This window comes from Arvicola amphibius, chromosome 4, assembly GCF_903992535.2.
Source record: "Arvicola amphibius chromosome 4, mArvAmp1.2, whole genome shotgun sequence".
Classification (NCBI taxonomy): Eukaryota; Metazoa; Chordata; class Mammalia; order Rodentia; family Cricetidae; genus Arvicola; species Arvicola amphibius.
The window spans coordinates 14,876,869-14,896,793 of NC_052050.1; the positions used below are offsets into that span (position 1 = coordinate 14,876,869).

Below are 19,925 nucleotides of genomic sequence, written 5' to 3' on the forward strand. Positions count from 1 at the left end.
CCCACTGCAGAGGCTAAAGAAAGTCCCTGTTCCTACTGAATTCCCAGCTCCGATGCCCGGGTGACAGTGTTCCTCACAAACACGGCATATTGTCAGAAAAGCCAGCCATGGAAGGACAGGAGGCCCAGATTTACACTGTGTGGACACAGGCCCCTTAGGGAGCCCACAGGAAAGGCAGGCCTTACTGGGTGTCCCACAAAAGCACTTTGGGTAGAAGATGAAGGGAGGGAAATAAGAACCCTTCACCTTGTCGGGGAGAAGGAGTCCCCAAATCCAGAGGAGGCAAGAGACTCAAGAACTCTGAGGCAAATGTCACTTCTGGCTTTTTGTTGTTTTCTCCCCTTCTAGACAAAGCCACTGGATTCCGTGGTCCCTCCGGAAGACCAGTCATTTCCTGAGGAGATATCAGGCCAGCCCAGACCTTATTGTTCTTGGTTTCCAGCTATGGCCACCATTACCTGACGAGTGCCAGAGCTGGTTGGTCTCTGGACGCCAGGAGAAGCTCTCAGAGTAGTTTCTGCTTTTCATACTGCAGGCTTCTGGTCTGTGACTGGGAAGAGAATTCTGCACCTGAGGCATGGCCAGAAGGCAAAACTAAGTGTACGCCTCTGTCGTCGCAAAAGTCTTCCTCTCAGGATGCTGCTGAGGTGGATCTCAGTCAGCAAGATGCACCGGACGGTCCTGCTCACACTGCTGCTCTGTGAGTTTTTAACCTACTTCTACTACAGTTTCAGCAGACTTTGGTCTGGGGTGAGTGAAATCAACAGATGTTTTTTTTTTTCCCCGTCTTTTCCAGATTCAAGCCTCCAGGCGCAGGAGAACTGTAAGTCCTGATGTTTTTACGTGGCTTCCTTCTTGGTGGTGTTTCTGAGATTCTCAGCTCAGAATCTTAGGGTTGGTGTGTGTAGACTGAGAAACGTATTCCAAAGGAAAACCAAAGTGGATTCCATCTTGGCATTTTTAAAAAAGAGGCTTTAAGAACAAAAACGTATTATAAGATTCCAAGGGTGTGTTTGAGAAACTTGGTTGTAGACGCTCGTTCCGGAGCTCAGCCTTAGGTCTTGGTGGGTTGCTGTTTGTTGGAATTCGGGAGATGATTTTTTTAAAAACCCAGGGATCCCTCATTTATTTGCAGTCTTTCTACCCTAAACTATTTGTTTTTACATCACACTACATCTCCATGTTTACTTTCAAACTCCTCTTTATTCGGTTGGGTTTTGTGCCTGTGATCCTAGCACTTGGGGGGTAGACACCTGAAGGATCAATAGTTAAGGCCAGCTGGAGTTACATAGCAAGTTTGAGGGAAGTCCAGGATACATGAGATCTTGTCTGAAACAACACAAAACCAACTCCTCTAAACCAAAAACTAAACACACTCACACACACACACACACACACACACACACACAACCAAGTCTTTAGATTGTTCTGATTTACAATGGAACCCAGTTGACTTGCCACAGAAGGAACTGATTGTAACTGAATATTAGGACTCCCTTTGTCCTGGGAGAGTAAAAGAAGAGCTTTATCTCCTTTTCTACCCACCTGAGAAGCTCCATTTCCACCTCAGATCTTCTGAGCCTGCACACGGGGAAGGGTTCTGTCTTAAAACTGGCCCCATGCATCCACTTGAGAGCTGCTCCGGAACCTCCGAAATCTCAGATAAGGGGTTTTATTCTGCTTGGTCTGGGCCTCTGAAGCAAGGGGCTCAGCTGTGGGCCAGGAAAAAGGCCCCAAGTTACATTCTCTGTCAGTCAAAAGTCACTTTGATGGGCAAATAGGGAACCCTGAGTTATAGGCTTATGCCTATAGCTCTTTTGAGCTGACATAGCTGCACACGATAGGGCTGAGTTAAACCAAGGATGGAGCTGTGGCCCCAGGGTTAGGAGGGCTGTAGTCCATGTGTCTCTGGTTAGTCTGCATTTCCTTAAGCATCTAACTTCCTTGACGACTCATGGAGGTAGACTGTGTGTTCCTTCAAGCCATCCCCATTTAAGGATGCTATCTCGGAGCCTCTGAAAGATGTGATTCAGCCTGGAAAGCCAGGGTTTGTCGGCACTACGATCTGATCTCCAGTACCTTCAACCCAGATGTCTGTCTGGGGTTTATCTTTTGCTTTACTTTGTGCAGTCTGGTTTAAGTCAGGAGTCTCACAGTGTGGCCTAACGTAGTCTTGAGCTCACTGTGTAGCTCAAGATGCCTTTGAACTCTAAATCCTGCTGCCTCAGTCTCCCTAGTGCTGGGGTCACAGGTGTGTATCACCGCCCCGTATCACTCATCTCTTTTAAGTCCTGGTTTGCTTTGTTTCTTGGGCTCTTTCCCTCTTGATAGAAGATGGAATGGCCCACAGATGCTGTGGCATGGAGTAGGGTAAAGTTGAGATTGAAGTAGAGGAGGTGACTTGCTTGTCCTGTCTTCAGGGGTTAGTGAATGACAAGGGTGTTCAGTCCTATGCACCTTTATAATTTAAGCTTCTCTCCCATCTACTCCCCATCCCAGCCAGTCCCCCTATTTCTCTGTCTCTCTTTCACACACAGGGTGTCGTGTACCTCAGACTTACTATGTAGCTGAGGATGACGTTGAGTTTCTGGTCCTCCTGCTTTTGTCTTCCAAAGACTGAGATTATAGGCACACATCACACCAGGTTTATGCCATGCCGGGGAGCAAACTAAGGGCTTTAAGAGTGTTAGGCAAACACTCTAGCAACTGAACTACACCCCAGCCTTCCCCTATCTCCTGTCTGGATTCTGCTCTACCAACCCTAGAGGGTTTTGCACCTCAAGATCCCATAACCTGTTTCCCGTGGTGCCCACTACGCTCACCTCTTTCTCTGCTTCAGATGACACCAGTTATAAGAAAAGGGAGGCAGATGGGGGGCAACAGGCTGAGAGTGCTTTATTGGAATAGCTAGGGGCTGCAACCTTTCTGAGCAGTGAAGGCTGAGCATTCTTAGAAGGTAGAGGGTGTGTGTGTGTGTGTGTGTGTGTGTGTGTGTGTGTGTGTGGCTACCAGGCAGTTACAGCGACTTTTTTTTGTGGTTGGACTGGAAGCAGGGTGGGTACTTTTTGATACCCAGACATATTGTTTCTGCAGGCGAAGTGGAAAGGGCAGACTAGAGGCTGAGCCATTCTTTATTGCACAGTGTAGCCTGACTCAGTTCCTCATGACCCGAGGCTATTATGCTATATACCCCAACTCTGGGAGGGTGAGAAAAAGAAGGGAGAGGTGCTGGAGTGGGGGAGGTCTTCCAGTTGGGGGGCAGTGATGTTCTCAGTGGTGAAAGGAGCGTGTTAAAGTCCCTTCCATGACATAGGGTCTTATAGTGCGGGGCCATGGAGAATGGAGTGACCCTCTGGGAGGTGAAAGCTTTCAAAGTCTTTGTTGGAGTAACTTGGTGAGAACTGGAAAGGCAGGGACAAAAGATAAAGTTAAGTACAATCATGAAGATCGGATCTGCCAAGGGGTGGCCCATGGCCCCCAAGCAGTCTGGGTAATCTTCCAGAGAATATTGCCTACTTTTTCTCCATGTTTGATTCTTTCCAAGAATTGTTCAGCATTTTCCAGCCCTAGGCCATGTTGGTTTGCATAAAAACAGCCCCTCTGCCCCTAGGTAGGCACAGGTGCCTCCCTTTTGGCCATCATTACTGAAGACTGGTCCTCTGTGGCTTTGGGGGACCACTGCAGCCAGGGGATTTGATTTCATAAGGCGACTGTGATGTGTTGTACCAAGATCAGGTGTTGCTTAGCCTGATTGGTCAGTTGGCTGGGTTGTACCTGTTGGGGCTCTATCGCTTGTGTAGGATCAGAGCCATGGGGAGAGGGGGTTGGGGGCTCACATAGAAACACTTGTTTCATTAGAGGGGGAGGTTCAGGGGGTAAAATAAGGACTGGGTGGGGAGAACAAGGAGGAGTTTTGCCTGGGAGAAGCACCAGAGTGGGGAGGACATAAAAGCCCGTATCCAGGAGAAGAGGTATGGCTGAATTTTTGCTTGGTACCTGTGTCTTCGGGTCCCATCTCAAACCATCTGGGCTTTGTTGGTGTGGAAGCAGCATCATTCTTGGAGGGGGGCACGCGTCCCACCCACAGCCGGCATCAAGTTCGGCTGCAGAGCACTAAATGGAGTTGGTCCTGAGGGATGTTAAGCTGGTCGGAATTTTCTCTTCGGTGTTGAGAACTGTTGAGACAGCAAGGTTAGTTCATGCAGAAAGGACTTCAGTCTGACTGCCCTAGTTCTGAGTACTCAAGACAGTGTGCAGCGTCGCAAGTAAGGGATGAGCCGGATTGAGGTCACGTGAACTGCTTGTAAGGGTGTAGGGAGCAGATTTTTCTCGGAATTGACAAAAGGAACAATGTAGAAAGGGCAGCAGCTAGAGGAGGGTCCACCCAGGAGGGCCTCAATAAGACTCAACAGACAGCAAAGATCCAGACAAAAGTTAGGAGGTTGTAACTGTAACCTTATGGGGAACATTAAGAGTCAAAGTTTACACCAGCCAGTCCCTTTCTTGGATTCCCAGAGAAGGTTCTTTCTATCCCTCCAAGGAAGGTTGTGGAAAGAGATCTCCCCCACTGACCCCTCAGATAGGAAGGATCAACACCAGGGGTAAGCAAGCCAAGCTCCACCTCCCAGGCCATCATGTGAAATGCATGTCTTACTAGTTTATTCCACGTTGCCCAGTCGGCAAGTCAGGTCCCAGCCAAGAACGTGACTCTCGTCCTTCCTTCTGTCTTAGACCCCTCTGGCTCTCACCTAACCACAGCCCACCTCTCTTCATTTTAGGAGATGACTTCAGCTCCATCTTCATCTAGAAAACAGTGGGCCTGGAAGGAACTCCCTGAACTTCCCGCCCAGCCCTGGCTGCTGCCTAATCTGCTTCCCCACCCATCCTGCAGCCTCTTCTCCTGGTTTCAGAGCGCAGGTCCATTCTGCAGGCTGGTCCAGGGCCCCTACTGGGCCACCTGGGCCTGAGCCCATCCCCTCCCTCACCATAAGGACCTCACTGATATATTTATTCCAGTCTCCTTTAAAAGTCTCTGCTTTACTTCCCGTTCCTTTCTCTGCATAGGCAAACCCAACTGATGGCTATTGTTTCTACAGAAAAAAACCAATCATATACAAACTACCCACCCCCAGTTGCTTCCATTCTTCATGGAACTTCGAGGCCGGTTTAGAATGGCTTGTCTCTGCTTCCTCCTGTCATGGCCTCCCTGCCGACAATCTCTGCTCCCTAAAGAGTCACCAAAGCCCTCCTGATGCCAAGTCTACTCATCCCGGAACTTTTGCTACCCTTGACTAAGGATCACACCCAGAATTCGGCTTCTCTGACCTAGGATTTCCTTCCTGGCATTTTTCTCTTTCTTAGTAAGCCCTCCTAACTCACCCCCAGGAGAGACCAGGCTCTGGCATGGGTCTGAATCTAGATACCACCCCACCCCCATGCCTCTGGAGCTCCTAGGAACAGTTTCTCCATAGCCAGTCTCCCTCCTCAGCATACCAGGCCTTCATGGTTTCCCTCAGTGCCAAGGTTTTGTCTCCTCTCTTAGCTTTTACCTGGCATTCTCTGGAACCAAGAACCTGACTTCTACTTTTCTATATTCAACCAAATCAGGCATTAAAAAATGTGGTAAAATATAAGTAATCTAATATTTATTCTTTACATTGACATTTATTTATTTATTTTTGAGCCATGGTCTCGCTATATAACCCTGGCTGACCTGGGACTTGCTATGTAGACCAGGCTGTCCTGGAACTCACAGAGGTCTGCCTGTCTCTGCTTCCCGAGAGCTGGGATTAAAGGTGTGTGCCACCATCGCCTGGCTAGTTCTAGAATATTTTATCACTCTAGAAATGAAGCTCTTTGTTTGTCTTGACAGTCTTGTGTGCCTCTGATTCAGCCCCACCTGCCTGCTCTGCCTCAGCCACTTCCATCTGAACCACTCCAGGTTGCTTACTGCCCTGGAGTCTGAGGCCTCGGTGATCTTTCTAGAACCCTCATCCATCCTGCTCCCCCGTCCTGACCCACCCAACCCCTCTTCCCCACATTCTGCTTCCCTCCTAGAACCGTCATGTCTGGAACACACAGGTTTCTCATGCCCCTGTACCCTGGTACATGTTGTTCTGGAAGACCCACAGCTGGCCTGCCTGTGGCCCAGCAGATGAAATCCCTGGGGGTCTGTCCTGCACACCGCACGGATCCTTGTGCTGTCTTGAGCAAACCCTCCCTCTCTACATCACGTGACTGAACTCTAGCCAGCTATCCATGTCTTATTTTCCTCAGATGCCCAGCGCCTGGCACAGGTGTACGATAAATGTCACATGACTGGGAACTTGACATGAACTTGGAGCTGCTTGAGATTGCCATGGGCAGATGGGTCAGCATGTTCTCTGATAACACAGACATTTCCTCAGGGACTCCACGTGTCCAGGAGCTTTGTAATTTTCCTAACAATGGCGGGCAGTGCCTCCTCCTCCCCTCCAACTCTGAGTCATTTCCAGGTTGAGAACCAGGTGGCTGGCTGGGGGTGGCGGTGGAACTCATCTTGCTAAGGGGACTTGATTTGGGAAGGGATCTCCATCGTTTTAGTGTTTGGCATTGTGTCTTTTAGTTGCTGGTTTTGGAGACAGGATTTCCCCGTGTAGCCCTGGCTATCCTGGAACTCTGTAAACCAGGCTGGCCTTGAACTCACAGAGCTCTACCTGCCTTTGCTTCCCAGTGCCGGGATTAAAGGCTTATGCCGCCACCGCCTGACTTGGCATTGTGAAGACTTTGCTACTCTGGTCTCTTTTCAACAACCTTCTCTCTCAGATCTCTTTAGGCTGTTTTGATCCCTGTGACCCCTGCTTTCCACAGCAGTTTTGAGCAGTTTGAGGCTTATTGAGGGGAATGGAAGGAGAAGCCCCCCACCCCGAAAAATACATTTGTGCATAACAGGAGTTCTATGGGACATCGCTGATGTCACGTGCGCCTCCCAGAGCCAAGCATGCCAGTTAGACTCCGTGCAGCAGTCCAGGGCGTTTCTGCTCGGGGGACAGAATTTGTTTTACAGACATGGAGAATTCTCAAGATTGGCTATTGCTTTATTTTTTGTTTGCTTGATTTTGGCTTTTGCAAAACAAAACCAAAGGCGGTAGTGGCACACACCTTTAATCCCAGCCCTTGGGAGGCAGAGGCAGGCGGATCTCTGTGAGTTTGAGGCCAGCATGGTCTACAGAACCAGTTCCAGAACAGCTAGGGCTGTTACACAGAGAAACCCTGTGTCGAAAAACCAAAACAAACAACAACAAAACCCTAAAGACGGATCAACAAAACCAGGGATATTCCTTAGCATTCGTCAGGCGTGCATTGAGTTCTAGTTTTGACCCCCAGCACTGCCTAGACCACACGGGGTGATGCATGCCTGTTAGAGACGGAAAGATCATAAAATTCAGAACTCAAGCTAATCCTTGGCCAAAGTGGGGTCCAGTCACTGGTTTACAGAGCTGTTTGTTCCAGGACAGCCAGGGCTACACACAAAACCCTGCCTCAAACAAACAAAATAAATAAAATCACCGCCCGCGTGAGGCCTGCAGGCACAATATTGTTGTCCTACTTACTTGGGAAAGTGGATCTGGGAGGTTGCACATTCTAGGGTTACCAAGATCATAAGGGGGAGTGCCCAGCCAAACCGGGCCACTCAGTGTTAGCAGAACATACAAGGGGGCTGGGAGAGGGGTGGGATGGCTCACGTGTCGTCCCAGTACTTGGGAAGCTAAGGTAGATTATGAAGAGTTTGAGGCTAGCCTGAACTACATAGCAAGATAGTCTTCCAATAAACAAATAGACATGTTTTGAAAACAAACTTAAATTATCCCAAGACTCAGTGGCTGAAAGCTGCCCAGCTTGGGGTGATAACTCTGGGTCTCATGTGATGATCGACAAACTTTTGGTCAGAGTTATTTCCTGCAGGCCTGACTGAGCCTGGGCCACCTGCTTCTGAGCTCACTCGTGGCTGTGCACTGAAGGACTCAGTTCTCTATCCGGTGAGACATCCCCTCCTCTAAGCTGCTCCTGTGGGACGTGACAGCTGGCTTGGCCCAGTGCCAAGGTCCTGCAGGGGCGAGCTTGTCTAAATGGAAGCCACACGTATCTGTAACCGACCTCGGAATCTCCCGACCCCACGGGAGTCACATAGGTAGTCCTGGTATAAAGCAGGAGGTGTGGCAAGCAGGGACAAGGGGTCGTTCTGAATGCTAGCCAGAGCAGGTTGTTTGCCATGATGCTGTGAACATTTGTTGTGCCCATGTTGTCTGTTAGGGTGAGGGCTTGGGCTGGGCTCATTCTGGAAATTTTTCTTTTCTTTCTTTTTAATTTTTAGTACATTTTTTGTGTGTGTGTGCGCGCGCGTGCGCATGTGCGTACACTCTATGATGTGCTTGTTGAGGTCAGAGGTCAATTTGCAGGAGTTAATTCTTTCCTACCACGTGGGTCCAGACTTACTCGGTCAATCAGGCATGGCAATAAATAACCTTTGCTGAGTTATCTCAACAGCCCTATTTTTATTTTATTATTATTTTTACATTTTTTATGTGTATGGGCATTTTCCCTCACATGTGAAGCATGTACCTGAAGTGCCCATGGAGGCCAGAAGAGAAGATTGAATCTTCTGGAACTGTAGGCCAGATGGCTGTCCTCCAGTCTGCTTCCTGAGTGCTAGGATTAGATAGAAGTGTGTATCACTCACTGTACCTGGTTCCGTAAATTTTCTGAAGCGTCTTCCATCTTGCAGTGTTCCTCCTGGCTGGCAACATAAAGTTCCTTCCAGTGAGCCGGGTGAGCATTGCACAAGTGGGTGTGTGCTAGAGAACTCGGCCACGATGGTAGGTAGACAACAGCCTCACTACAAAAGCCACACTTGCTAAGCATGGTGGTGCCAGCATTTGGGAGGCAGAGACAGGTAGACAGACCTCTGTGAATCCAAGCCCGGTCTACAGAGTGAGTTCCATGCCAGCCAGGACTACATAGTGAGTCCCTGTCTCAAAAAAAAAAAAAAAAAAAAAAAAAAAAAAAAAAAGAGCCACACTTGGAGCTTTAGTTGAATTTGCTTTGAACTTTTCTTTTCTTTTCTTTTCTTTTTTGAGACAGGTCCTTTCTGTCTAGCCCTTGCGGCCCTACATCGCTATGCCCAGCTCTGCATGTTTTATGTTTTTAAAGTTTGTGGGAAGTTTTATCAGCATTTGATAAAACAACAGTGGCAGAGCTATAAAAGTTCAGGGAAACGGTGAAGAGAGAAAGCCAGGCCTTTTGCATTTGGGGTGGGGCAGGGGAGGGGGACTTCAGAGCCTGGGTGAGAAAGCTCAGGGAGTCCAGGAAAACACACCCAGACTTTGCTCAGCACTGGGGAGAAAAGGAACTAGAAGAGGAAGGACATTTACAAGGGCCAAAAGATGGGACTCTGTCCGCAAAGTGGCTCTAAGCAGCTGCCCCAAGGCAGGAGACTTCTAAGAGGGAAAAGTTTCTTATCTCATTAAGGGGATAATTAGCTCTTCCCTGTCCTAGGGAGGCACTCCTGGCAATTCAAGCAGTTCCTGGAGATTCAGGGTGATTAACCCAGCCTTAATCACTGGAAGAGAGAGAGGTGGCTCCATAGTTAAGAGTTCTAATTGCTTTTGAAGAAGACAGGAGTTTGGTTCCTAGCACTTGTGTTGGAAAGTTTGCAGCTGTCTGTATAGCCAGTTCCAGGGGACTTGATGTCCCCTTTACCTCCTTGGACATTACATTAATGCACATAAACGCACACACAGGCATATACTCATACACATGATAATTTAAAAAAAAAACTTATACTTTGTGTATATGAGTGCTATGTATGTATACCTGCACACTAGGTTGTGAGCCACCATGTGGTTGCTGGGAATTGAACTCAGGACCTCTGAAGAGCATGTACTGTGTGTGTGTGCATGCGCACATGCACGGGCACATGAGAGGGAGGGAGGGAGGGACAGTGCCCGTCTGGAGAGGCCCCTATGGTACTGGCTGTGAACGATGTGAAGGAGGAAGTAAGGGATTATCCACCAGGTCTAGGCCCCTTTAGTACTGAGCTCCCTGCCTCAGTCATTGTCCAAGGTAAAAACGCGGAGATAGGGGAGTGAGGTGAGGTTGGGTGAAGCATGACTCAGTGCCAGAGTGCTTGCCTAGAGTTCAAAGCTTTGATTCTCCAGCACCAAGAAAAAAAAAATTCCCTTGAGCTGGGTGGTGGTGGCACAGGCCTTAAATCCCAGCACTTGGGAGGCAGAGGCAGGTGGATCTCTGTGAGTTCGACACCAGCCTGGTCTACAAGAGCGAGTTCCAAGAAAGGCTCCAAAAGCTACAGAGAAACACTGTCTCGAAAAACAAAAACAAGTTCCCAAGGAGTGCATGTGTTCGCATCCCCTTTTCAGCATATAGAAGCAGAAAGCCACAGGAGTACAAAACATTACCTTCCAATTAGCCAGTTACCTTCCAATTAGTGCACACCTTTGATCCCAACACTTGGGGAGACAGAGGCAGGCAGACCTTTGAGCTGGAAGCCAGCTTGGTCTACAGAGCAAGTTCCAGGACAGCCAGGGCTACACAGAGAAACCCTACCTTGAAAAACATGATGATGACGACGACGACGATACCCTCTCAACTCCACCTAAGGGCTATGGACACAGGCCTTTGATGAGAAGATGCCTATCTTTCCACACTTGGTACTTTAGCCCAGCCTGAGGCCTAGGTGGCCCCAGTGGACAGCTTATATAGAATGTTGTCTGTACAGTAGCCCATAATTGGGATGGAGACCACACATCAGTATGAACAGATCTGGGAGCCTGTTTATTTCTGTCAGTCCTGGGGATCGAACCTAGGACCTTAGACATGCTAGGCATGTGGTCTACTGCTAGCTATGTCCCAATTTAGATATTAGGATGTTACAGATCCTTCCTCGTGAAATTAATCTCTAGAAGTAGAGAAGAGATGAAACTTTAAAACTCTCATTTATTCTGTGACAGAGAGAACCCATAGACTCCAGCTACCATTTCCTAAGTATTTGCCTGGTGCCGAGGTTGATGCTATATCTCCAATGGTAGAAAGGCTGCCTGGCGCCAAGGTTGATGCTGTATCTCCCATGGTAGAGCGTTTGCCTGGTGCCGAGGTTGATGCTTTATCTCCAATGGTAGAGGGCTTGCCAGTACCTCATAAACCAGGTGTGGTGACCCCTGCCTGTAAGCCAGCACTTGGGAGGTGGAGGCAGGAGAATTAAAACTTTAAAGTCATCCTCCACTACAGAGGTGGTGGCCAGCCTGGGCTGAGTGGGATCCAGCGCTAACAGCAGATTGGAGGAACTGACTGCCCTGCTCAAGGCAGAAGTGATCTGTGGCTCTTCAGTTCCTGATAGGCTTCTTTGTTTCTCTCTCTCTCTCTCCTTTTCTTTTTTCTTTCGGTTTTCCAAGATAGGATTTCAGAAAGAGGTCACATCCTGAGAATTTTGCATTTTACATATCTTACCAGAACGTTTTTGAATTTCTTGTTTTTTATATGTGTATAAAAATTTACTGGGGATAGTTACTTTCATCTTTTCCTTATTTGCGGTCACGTTGTTCTGCGGAACATGCACCCTAAAACCTTCAGGAAGAAGCAAGCAGGGCATGGGCAGTAGGCTCTATGGTGAGGAGCTGGCACATGTGGGAACTTCCCGTTAGTTAATCCCCCACTCTTTTCTTTTTTTTTTTGAAACAGAGTCTCGCCTGTTGGCCTGAAACTTTACCCACTGAGATCCAGCCCTTGCTTTCTGTGGGTTTTTTTGAGACAGGGGCTCAACATACATACATACATACATACATACATACATACATACATATCCACACTGACCTCGAACTCCTGACTTCGTCCCTCCACCTCACAGGAGTGGAGACTCACTCGAGCCGCCAGGCACCTCTCTGCTCAGTTCAGTTGAATTTGGGGGAACCAGCAAAACCCACTGGTGGATTATGAGGCTAGAAACAAGTCAGCAATGCTTCAGTGGCGTGGCTTTGTCTAGCGCTGGAATCCCAGCTTCCGGGTTTTATTGTGCTGGTTATTTTTCTCTTTTTCTGGTGCAGGAGGCTGAACCCCAGGCTCACACATGCCAAGCAAGTAGAATTATACTCTACCCATATATAAGCAATTTTGTGGGTTTTGGGAGGGAGTATTTGTTTGTTTGGGGAGTTGTTTGCTGTTCACTTGTTTTAGGCAGGGTCTTACTATGTAGCTCTTGCTGGCATGGAACTTGTTATATAGACCAGGCTGGCCAGCTCACCCCTCTGCCTCCTGAGTGCAGGCAATAAGGGTATGTACTACCATACCAAGCTTGTGTGTGTGTGTGTGTGTGTGTGTGTATTGAGACAGGTTTTAGTTTCTTCTTAAAAAAAAAAAAAGCTCGGCAGTTGTGGTGCAGGCCTTTAATCCCAGCACTCAGGAGGCAGAGGCAGGCAGATCTCTGTGAGTTTGAGGCCAGCCTGGTCTACAAGAGCTAGTTGCAGGATACCTAGGGCTGTTACACAGAGAAACCCTGTCTCGAAAAACAAAACCAAAAAAAAAAAAACCTTAAAAAGCGAGAAGAGTGCAGCCGTTGCCCACATGTGATGGTCAGAGGGTAACTTGATGGAGGAATAGAGGTCTCTCTCTCCACCGTGTGGGTTCCAGGGATCAAACTCGGGTCACCAGGCTTGGTGGCAGGTGCCTTTATGTGATAAACATCTTGCCAGCCCTTTCCTTTGTAAGCATACACTGGTGGAGTTTGCACCCAGGGTTTTATCACGCATGCGAGGCAAACATCCTATCAACTAAGCTGTGTCCCCAGCAAGGCAGGGCTTTACTGTGTAGCTCAAGCGGAACTTGAAATCACAGCAATAATCATGTCTCAGTTTCCCAAATGCTGCGTTTATGGGTGTGCGCCAGCTCCATCCGGGGTAGTCTGTGGTGACACAGCAAACACCACAGACTGGGTGGAATAAAGAGAAATGCATTGCCCCTCAGGCGGCTGTCAACTTGTGTTGACAAATCTGGCTGCTGCAGCCTCCCTTGGTCGTGGATGACTGCCTCTCTCTGTCCTTTCTTGTTTTCCTTCCTTTGTAAAAATAGGATCTAGTATGTAGCCAGACTGGTCTCAAATTCAAAGCAATGCTCTTGCCTCAGTCACCATATACCAACATGAACTACTAGCCCAGCTTCCCAAGTCCTCACGTGAGAACTGTGTCCGGATGAGAACATAGATCCAGTGGATTAGCGCCCACACTACCGGGCCTCATTTTAATTTAATTTAATGGCCTTAGTACGGGTCTGAGGTTTACACAGAGTCATATTCTGTAAGACTGGAGGACAGGATTTCACCTGTCAGTTTGGCAAGGGAACAGAACTCAGCCCAGATTCCTCCCTCGATCCATCTGACATAATACCTGCGGATATATCAAGGTGGTCCAAGAATGCTGATTCCTGGACAGTAAGGAGATGCGGTCTACCATGTGACGGACATAGTAGTCATGACTTATGTATGGAGATTTTCCTCTCACCAGAGAATCCGGTAAGAACTGAACTTCTAGGGGGTCTTATCTAAGCCTTTGGACCCTGTTTAGCTGACTGGCATAACTTCCTTGTACCTGCCTTAGAGTTTCTACTTTTTTTTTCCTTTTTTTGGTTTTGATTTTTTTGAGACAGGGTTTCTCTGTAGCTTTGGAGCCTATCCTGGAACTCACTCTGTAGACCAGGCTGGCCTTGAACTCACTCTACAAAATCTAGTTCCAGGACAGGCTCCAAAGCTGAAACCCTGTCTCGAAAAACCAAAGGAAAAAAAAAGATAATTTAAAGCTGCCCATAGTGGTGGGCTCAGACCTGTAGCCTACACTAGGAAACTGAGGCAGGAGGTTTCCTGTGAGTTCGGGGCGTACACAAGGTGCTGGTTATGCCTCTGGCCTGTTTACACAGAGATAGCTCACCACACACCACACATAGGTTGCCACCTTCAAGCCTGGCAGCTGACCACGTTAAGCCCAAAATGTATGTAGCTAAGAGAAATTTGGAGACTAGAAATGGTGGGGGAAGATATGTGGTACTCTAGGGGTTTGAACGCCCCCCACCCCCACATGCTCATAGGGAGTGGCACTACTGGGAGGTGTGGCCTTGTTGGAATAGCTGTATGAGCTAGAGACATAAAACTACTAAAAAAAGAAGTGGTTTCAAGTCTTCTGCATCTGGTGACACCTCTGTACCCACTAAAGGGCAAACACCAGCTGGCCACAGCACAGGGGGTTTTATTGGTTTTACTTAAAGACATCTATTTTGGGTAATGACTAGTTTGTTTTTTGTCTTTCGAGACAGAGTTTCTCTCTGTAGCTTTGGAGCCTGTCCTGGAACTCGCTTTGTAGACCAGGCTGTCCTCGAACTCACAGAGATCTGCCTGTCTCTGCCTCCTGAGTGCTGGGATTAAAGGCATGAGCCACCATTACCTGGCTATGAATTCTTTTTTTTTATTTTGTGTATGAGGTGTATGTGTGTATTATGTGTGTGTGTTATTTATTTGGTGTGTATGTGTAGGTAGTATGCGTTTATGTGTGATGTATGTGTGTGCCCATCTGTGTGGTGTGTGTGTGTGTGTATCTGGTGTGTGTGTATGGTACATATGTCCATTTGTCCACCTCTGGATGGTGCTGTTTCCGTGGTAACAATATCTGCTTTGCCTTTAGCTTTCACCATTAACACCATCCAGATGGACAGCCTGCCCTCCTGGGAGGTACCGAACGGCCACAACCTGACCCTGCAGTGTATTGTGGATATCAGCACCACCTCGAAAGTCAGGCCTCAGCACCTGGTGCTGTTCTATCGGGACGACGTGCTGGTGTACAATGTCTCCTCCAGGGAGCACACAGAGAGCTTCTTTATTCCCCAGGCTCGGGTCTTCCACTCGGGGAAGTACAAATGCACCGCAATCCTGAACAACAAGGAGAAAACCACTCCTGAGTACCAGGTGTTGGTGAAAGGTGAGTCCTGGGGTTTGCACAGGGGTAAGCACGAACAGCAACTGGGAAGAGGCTGTCACACTGGTTTACCTGTCTGTCACTCGTCACCCTTCCCACTCACTACCTGACATTTTCCTGACCTTTAGAACCACTCCTCTGTGCAAGGGCGTTTCTGCCTTCTTCCTTTTGGATGCTGGTCCCCTTGTGGGAAGACCCTTCCCCATCTGCCTTAGCTCACAGATTATGCTGTCTCTTCTTTCCTCAGGACCCTCTCTACTCAATGGCTTGCTTTATTGTCTCCGCCCCCCTCTCTGAAGCACAATCTCCTGACAGCCCGGCTGGCCTCAAGCTAAGACCTAGAACAATCCTCCTTCCTCAGTCTCCTGAACACTGGGGTTGTAACCTCCTGTAGGCATGTGCCTCCCCATGCACACTGGAGTTACAGGCACATGCCTCCTCCTGCACACTGGGGTTACAGGCACGTGCCTCCCCCTGCACACTAGGGTTACAGGCACATGCCCCCTCCTGCACACTAGGGTTACAGGCATGTGCCTCCTCCTGCACACTGGGGTTACAGACATGTGCCTCCCCCTGCACACTAGGGTTACAGGCACATGCCTCCTCCTTCAATCTGGGGTCACAGGCACGTGCCCCCTCCTGCACAGTGGGGTTACAGGCACGTGCCTCACACCCAGGTACTGAGTTTCTTCTCTGGCACTTTCTCGACTGAATTGATTTCTCTTAGGACACCAATGCTTACAAGATTTATGCCCCGATGTCCTCAGAAATGTCTGTTTGCAGGAAAGCTGCTCTGCTGTGCCACTGGAAGCCTGGACTAGTGGCCACGCCTTTAATCCCAGCACTCAGGCAGAGGCAGGCAGTTCTCTGTGAGTTCAATGCCAGCCTGGTCTACAGCGTAAGTTCCAGGAAGGAACTTTACACAAAGAAAGGAACAAACAAGACACTGATCTGTGCAGTCTCTCTGCCTGGGCTTCCACCTAGACAAGTCTGTGAGCCGCCGTTCGTTCTAAATTTCAGAATCACGCCCACAGAGGTGCTCAGAAGGCCAAAGTGTCTGCTGTCAAGCCTGATGACCTGAGTTCAATCCCCTGAACCTACATAGTGGAAGGAAAACATCCATAGGGTCCTCTGACCCCCACATGCATGCCATAGCACTCTTGGGACCACACACACCAAACAAATAATAGATAAAATGTAATAAAAACATTGAACTGTGGAGTCCTCATTAGTAAAATGAAGGCAACAAGGCAGTTAGTCAGGGATATGGAGGCTAATTAAAGGCATCGTGTTGGTAGAGCACATAGCTGCCAGCCCACTGTGGACCACATACACAGATTATGATGTGCAATGTTATCAGTCAACGGTGAAGACACAGACAATAGTGGGCCCATGATATATCACTTAGCAATATTCTGCCACCTCAGTCTGGGTAAATTTGCTCTATTTCCGGGATGACATCGCCCAGCAGCATTTACCAGGTTTTGTCTTAGTTGTTATGAAACACATGACTTTCTCTCACATCTGTCTGCTCTTTGGGACTATGAAATTTCAATAGAGATTATATTTGGCCTATTTTCTATATCCTGAGTGAAGAACCAAGCGTGTAGTCAGCATTCAGTAAACTATAATAATAGCTAGGAAGATGGCTCTGTCTGTAAAATGCTTTCAACTCAAAGAGAAGATCTGAGTGCAATCCCTAAGTACCCATGTGAAAAGCCAGGACTGGCTGTGCTTGTAATCCTAGAGCTGGGTAGGGGGCACAGACAGGAGGATCCCTGGGCGGGGAGAGCAGACAGGAGGATCCCTGTGTGGGAGGCAGACAGGCAGATCCCTGGGGTGGGGTGGGGACAGACAGGAGAATCCCTGGGGTGGGGGGAGGGCAGACAGGAGGATCCCTGGGGTGGGGTGGGGACAGACAGGAGGATCCCTGGGGGGAAGAGCAGACAGGAGGATATCTGGGGGGTGCAGACAGGAGGACCCATGGGGGAGAGGACAGACAGGAGGATTCCAGGGGTTTACTGGTCAGCCAGCCTAGTTGACTCACTGAGATCCAAGTGCAGTGAGAGAGATCTCAAAAAGTAAGGTGGAGAGCAACTGAGGAAGATGCCCAACATGACTCTACACACACACACACACAGAGAGAGAGAGAGAGAGAGAGAGAGAGAGAATTAAAACATCAGCTGTAGTAATATATACTTTTTTGGTTTTTCGAGACAGGGTTTCCCTGTAGTTTCTAGAGCCTGTCCTGGAACTAGCTCTTGTAGACCAGGCTGGCCTTGAACTCAGAGATCCGCCTGCCTCTGCCTCCCGAGTGCTGGGATTAAAGGCGTGCGCCACCACCGCCCGGCTATATACTAACTTTTTAAAAAAGTTCTTGAGACAGGGTTTCACTATGTAGGCTTGGTTGTCCTGGAACTCGCTCTGTAGACCAGGCTGGCCTTAAACTCACAGAGATCCGCCTGCCTCTGCCTCCCAAGGGCTGGCATGAAAGGTGTGCGCCATCACAACCGGGTGTTTTCTTTTTGAACTGTACTGGTTGGGAATCGAATTGCACCGCCTTTGGAAGGGGACTGTAAACCATTGGGAACATCAACCTATTCTATCTGTAGAGTGAGTACCCAGTACCCAGTGCGGTGCCAGGCACACACATGCCCAGTGATTACCTGGGGCATTGGGCTGAGTCTCCAGGAATTAAAGTCTGCTGGCTGGTCAGCCACAATGACAGATAAGGGAGACTGGGCCATAATGAGGAACTGATAACAACTGTACTTTCTCATTCTCCAAAGGCGTGCCCAACCCCACGGTGACACTGGACAAAAAGGAGGTGACAGAAGGTGGAGTTGTGACAGTCAATTGTTCTGTGAAAGAAGAACAGCCACCGATATACTTTAAGATAGAGAAAGTAGAACTGGGAAAAGTTGTCAAGCGAAAGAGAGAGAAGAATTCGAACCAGAATTTCGTGCAGATGGATTTTCCCATCGAGGAGCAGGACCACATGCTCGTGTTCCGCTGTCAAGCCGGGATCATGTCCGGGATCGTCCTGCAGACCTCGGAATTCACCAGGAGTGAATTGGTTACTGTGCAGGGTCAGAATCCTGCCCTCCTTAAATTCTTTGCGGTGACAGGTTGCATGTAGCAAAAAGGAACCCAGAATCAGAGACGCCTTCTTTTGGGGTGCCTGATGTCAGAATTTAAAACCTGGTAGCACAGACTGTCATCCCAGCCCCAGCAAAGGCAGGAAGATCAGGCGTTCAAGAACTGTGAGACCCTTTCTCTCCAAAGCCGAATAAATGAATAAAATTAATTAACTAATTAAAATAAACTAGAGAAAGAGGAACAGTAGCTGTGTGTGAAGGTGCAGGCCCGTAATTCCCACCTACTCAGACAGCTGAAGCAGGAGGATTGAAAGTTCAAGGCTAGCCTCGGCTACAGAACAAGTTCAGGGCCACTCTGGGCAATTTAGTGAGACCTTCTCTCAAAATAAAAATGAAAGAGAGAACTAGAGATATGGCTAAGTGGTAGAACGATTGATTAGCATTTAGGAGAACCTGAGTCCATTTATAGAGGGGGACAGTTACAGGGGAGAGGGGAGGGAGGAGAGCCAAAGAGCCCAAAAGGGTAGGGGAGATATGTCTATCAGTAAAGGCATGTAAAGTCGGGTATGGTGGAGTACTCTTGTAATTCCAGCCCTGGGGAACCAGAGACAGACAGATTCCTGATACTCCATGGCTACTCAGTCTAAGTCTAGTTATCGAGTCCTAAGCCAGTGAGAGATCCTGCCTCAAAAAACAAGGCAAATGTGGTCGGAGAGATGGCTTAGTGGTTAGGCACACTGACTGTTCTTCCAGAGGACCTGGACTGGATTCCTAGCACCCACATAGTGGCTCACAACTGTCTGTGGCTCCAGTTCAAGGCATTGGATGCCCTGTTCTGGGCTTCATAGGCAGGAAGCATGCCTGTAGTACACAGACATACCCGTTTTGTTTTGTTAAGAAGAAGAAGAAAAACAGAACAAAAGATATACTAGTGTCTGAGAAATAATATCGTGAGATGGACTTCTGGCCTTCACTTACACATGCATCAGAAACCCCCACTCCCACCACACATACACACGCACACACACACACACACCAGTTCCTCCCCCACAAATATTTGAATAGGAAGTGTCCAGGTTTGAATTTGAGTCCAACTGGCCTATTGTTTACTTTCTTTTAGAGTCCTTCTCTACTCCCAAGTTTCACGTCAGGCCTCCTGGAACGATCATAGAAGGAGAGCAGGTCAACATTAAGTGCACAGTTCAAGTGACACACTTGGTCCAGGAATTTCCAGAAATTATAATCCAAAAAGACAAGGCTATCGTGGCCACCTCCAAACAGAACAATGAGGCTGTCTACTCAGTCATGGCCATGGTGGAGGACAGTGGCCGTTACACCTGCAAAGTGGAATCTAACCGCATCTCCAAGGTCAGCAGCATCATGGTCAACATAACAGGTAAGGATGCTGAGGGAGAAGCTCGGCAAGCAGTGAACTCAAGAGGCAGTGGTGGCTGGATGTAGTTGCACGTGTCTATAATGCCAGTGTTTGGGAGGCTGAGGCAGGAGGATCCTGAGCGCAAGGCGTTGGACTGTCTAGGGAGACACTACTGCAATCCAAGGTGGCCAAAGAATGGCGCCTTTCCTGCCCCTGGTTGTCTTTGGTGTGTTTAGGCTGGGCGTTGGGGCCTCTGGGAGAGTCAACATACAGCAGTCGGCTGCGGTGGCTGAGGGTTCAGATGCTGGCACTTGTCCAACCCTACTCCCTCCTTCTGTGCCGAGCTCCTGAAGCAGCCTCAGCTGTGTGAGATGCCATAGGATGGAAAGGTGGTTATCGTAGAGGACCGTCGCAGTGTCTGAATGAGATAGCTAGGTCTGCATTCAG

General features: G+C 48.6%; 1 protein-coding gene across 3 annotated transcripts in view; it reads left to right on the forward strand.

Annotated features, from left to right (window-relative positions):
- Positions 1 to 399: 399 nt before the first annotated feature.
- Positions 400 to 19,925, forward strand: part of Pecam1 (platelet and endothelial cell adhesion molecule 1) — a 54,331-nt gene continuing 34,805 nt past the window's right edge. For 2 of the 3 annotated variants that reach the window (XM_038325768.1, XM_038325769.1), the window contains exons 1-5: positions 401 to 700; positions 797 to 823; positions 14,715 to 15,008; positions 17,795 to 18,094; positions 19,224 to 19,499. In XM_038325768.1, coding sequence (XP_038181696.1) covers positions 637 to 700; positions 797 to 823; positions 14,715 to 15,008; positions 17,795 to 18,094; positions 19,224 to 19,499 — 961 coding nt within the window. In that variant the 5' untranslated portion in view covers positions 401 to 636. Of the gene's footprint in view, positions 701 to 796; positions 824 to 14,714; positions 15,009 to 17,794; positions 18,095 to 19,223; positions 19,500 to 19,925 lie in introns of all 3 variants that reach the window. The other variant, XM_038325770.1, reaches the window with a different exon arrangement.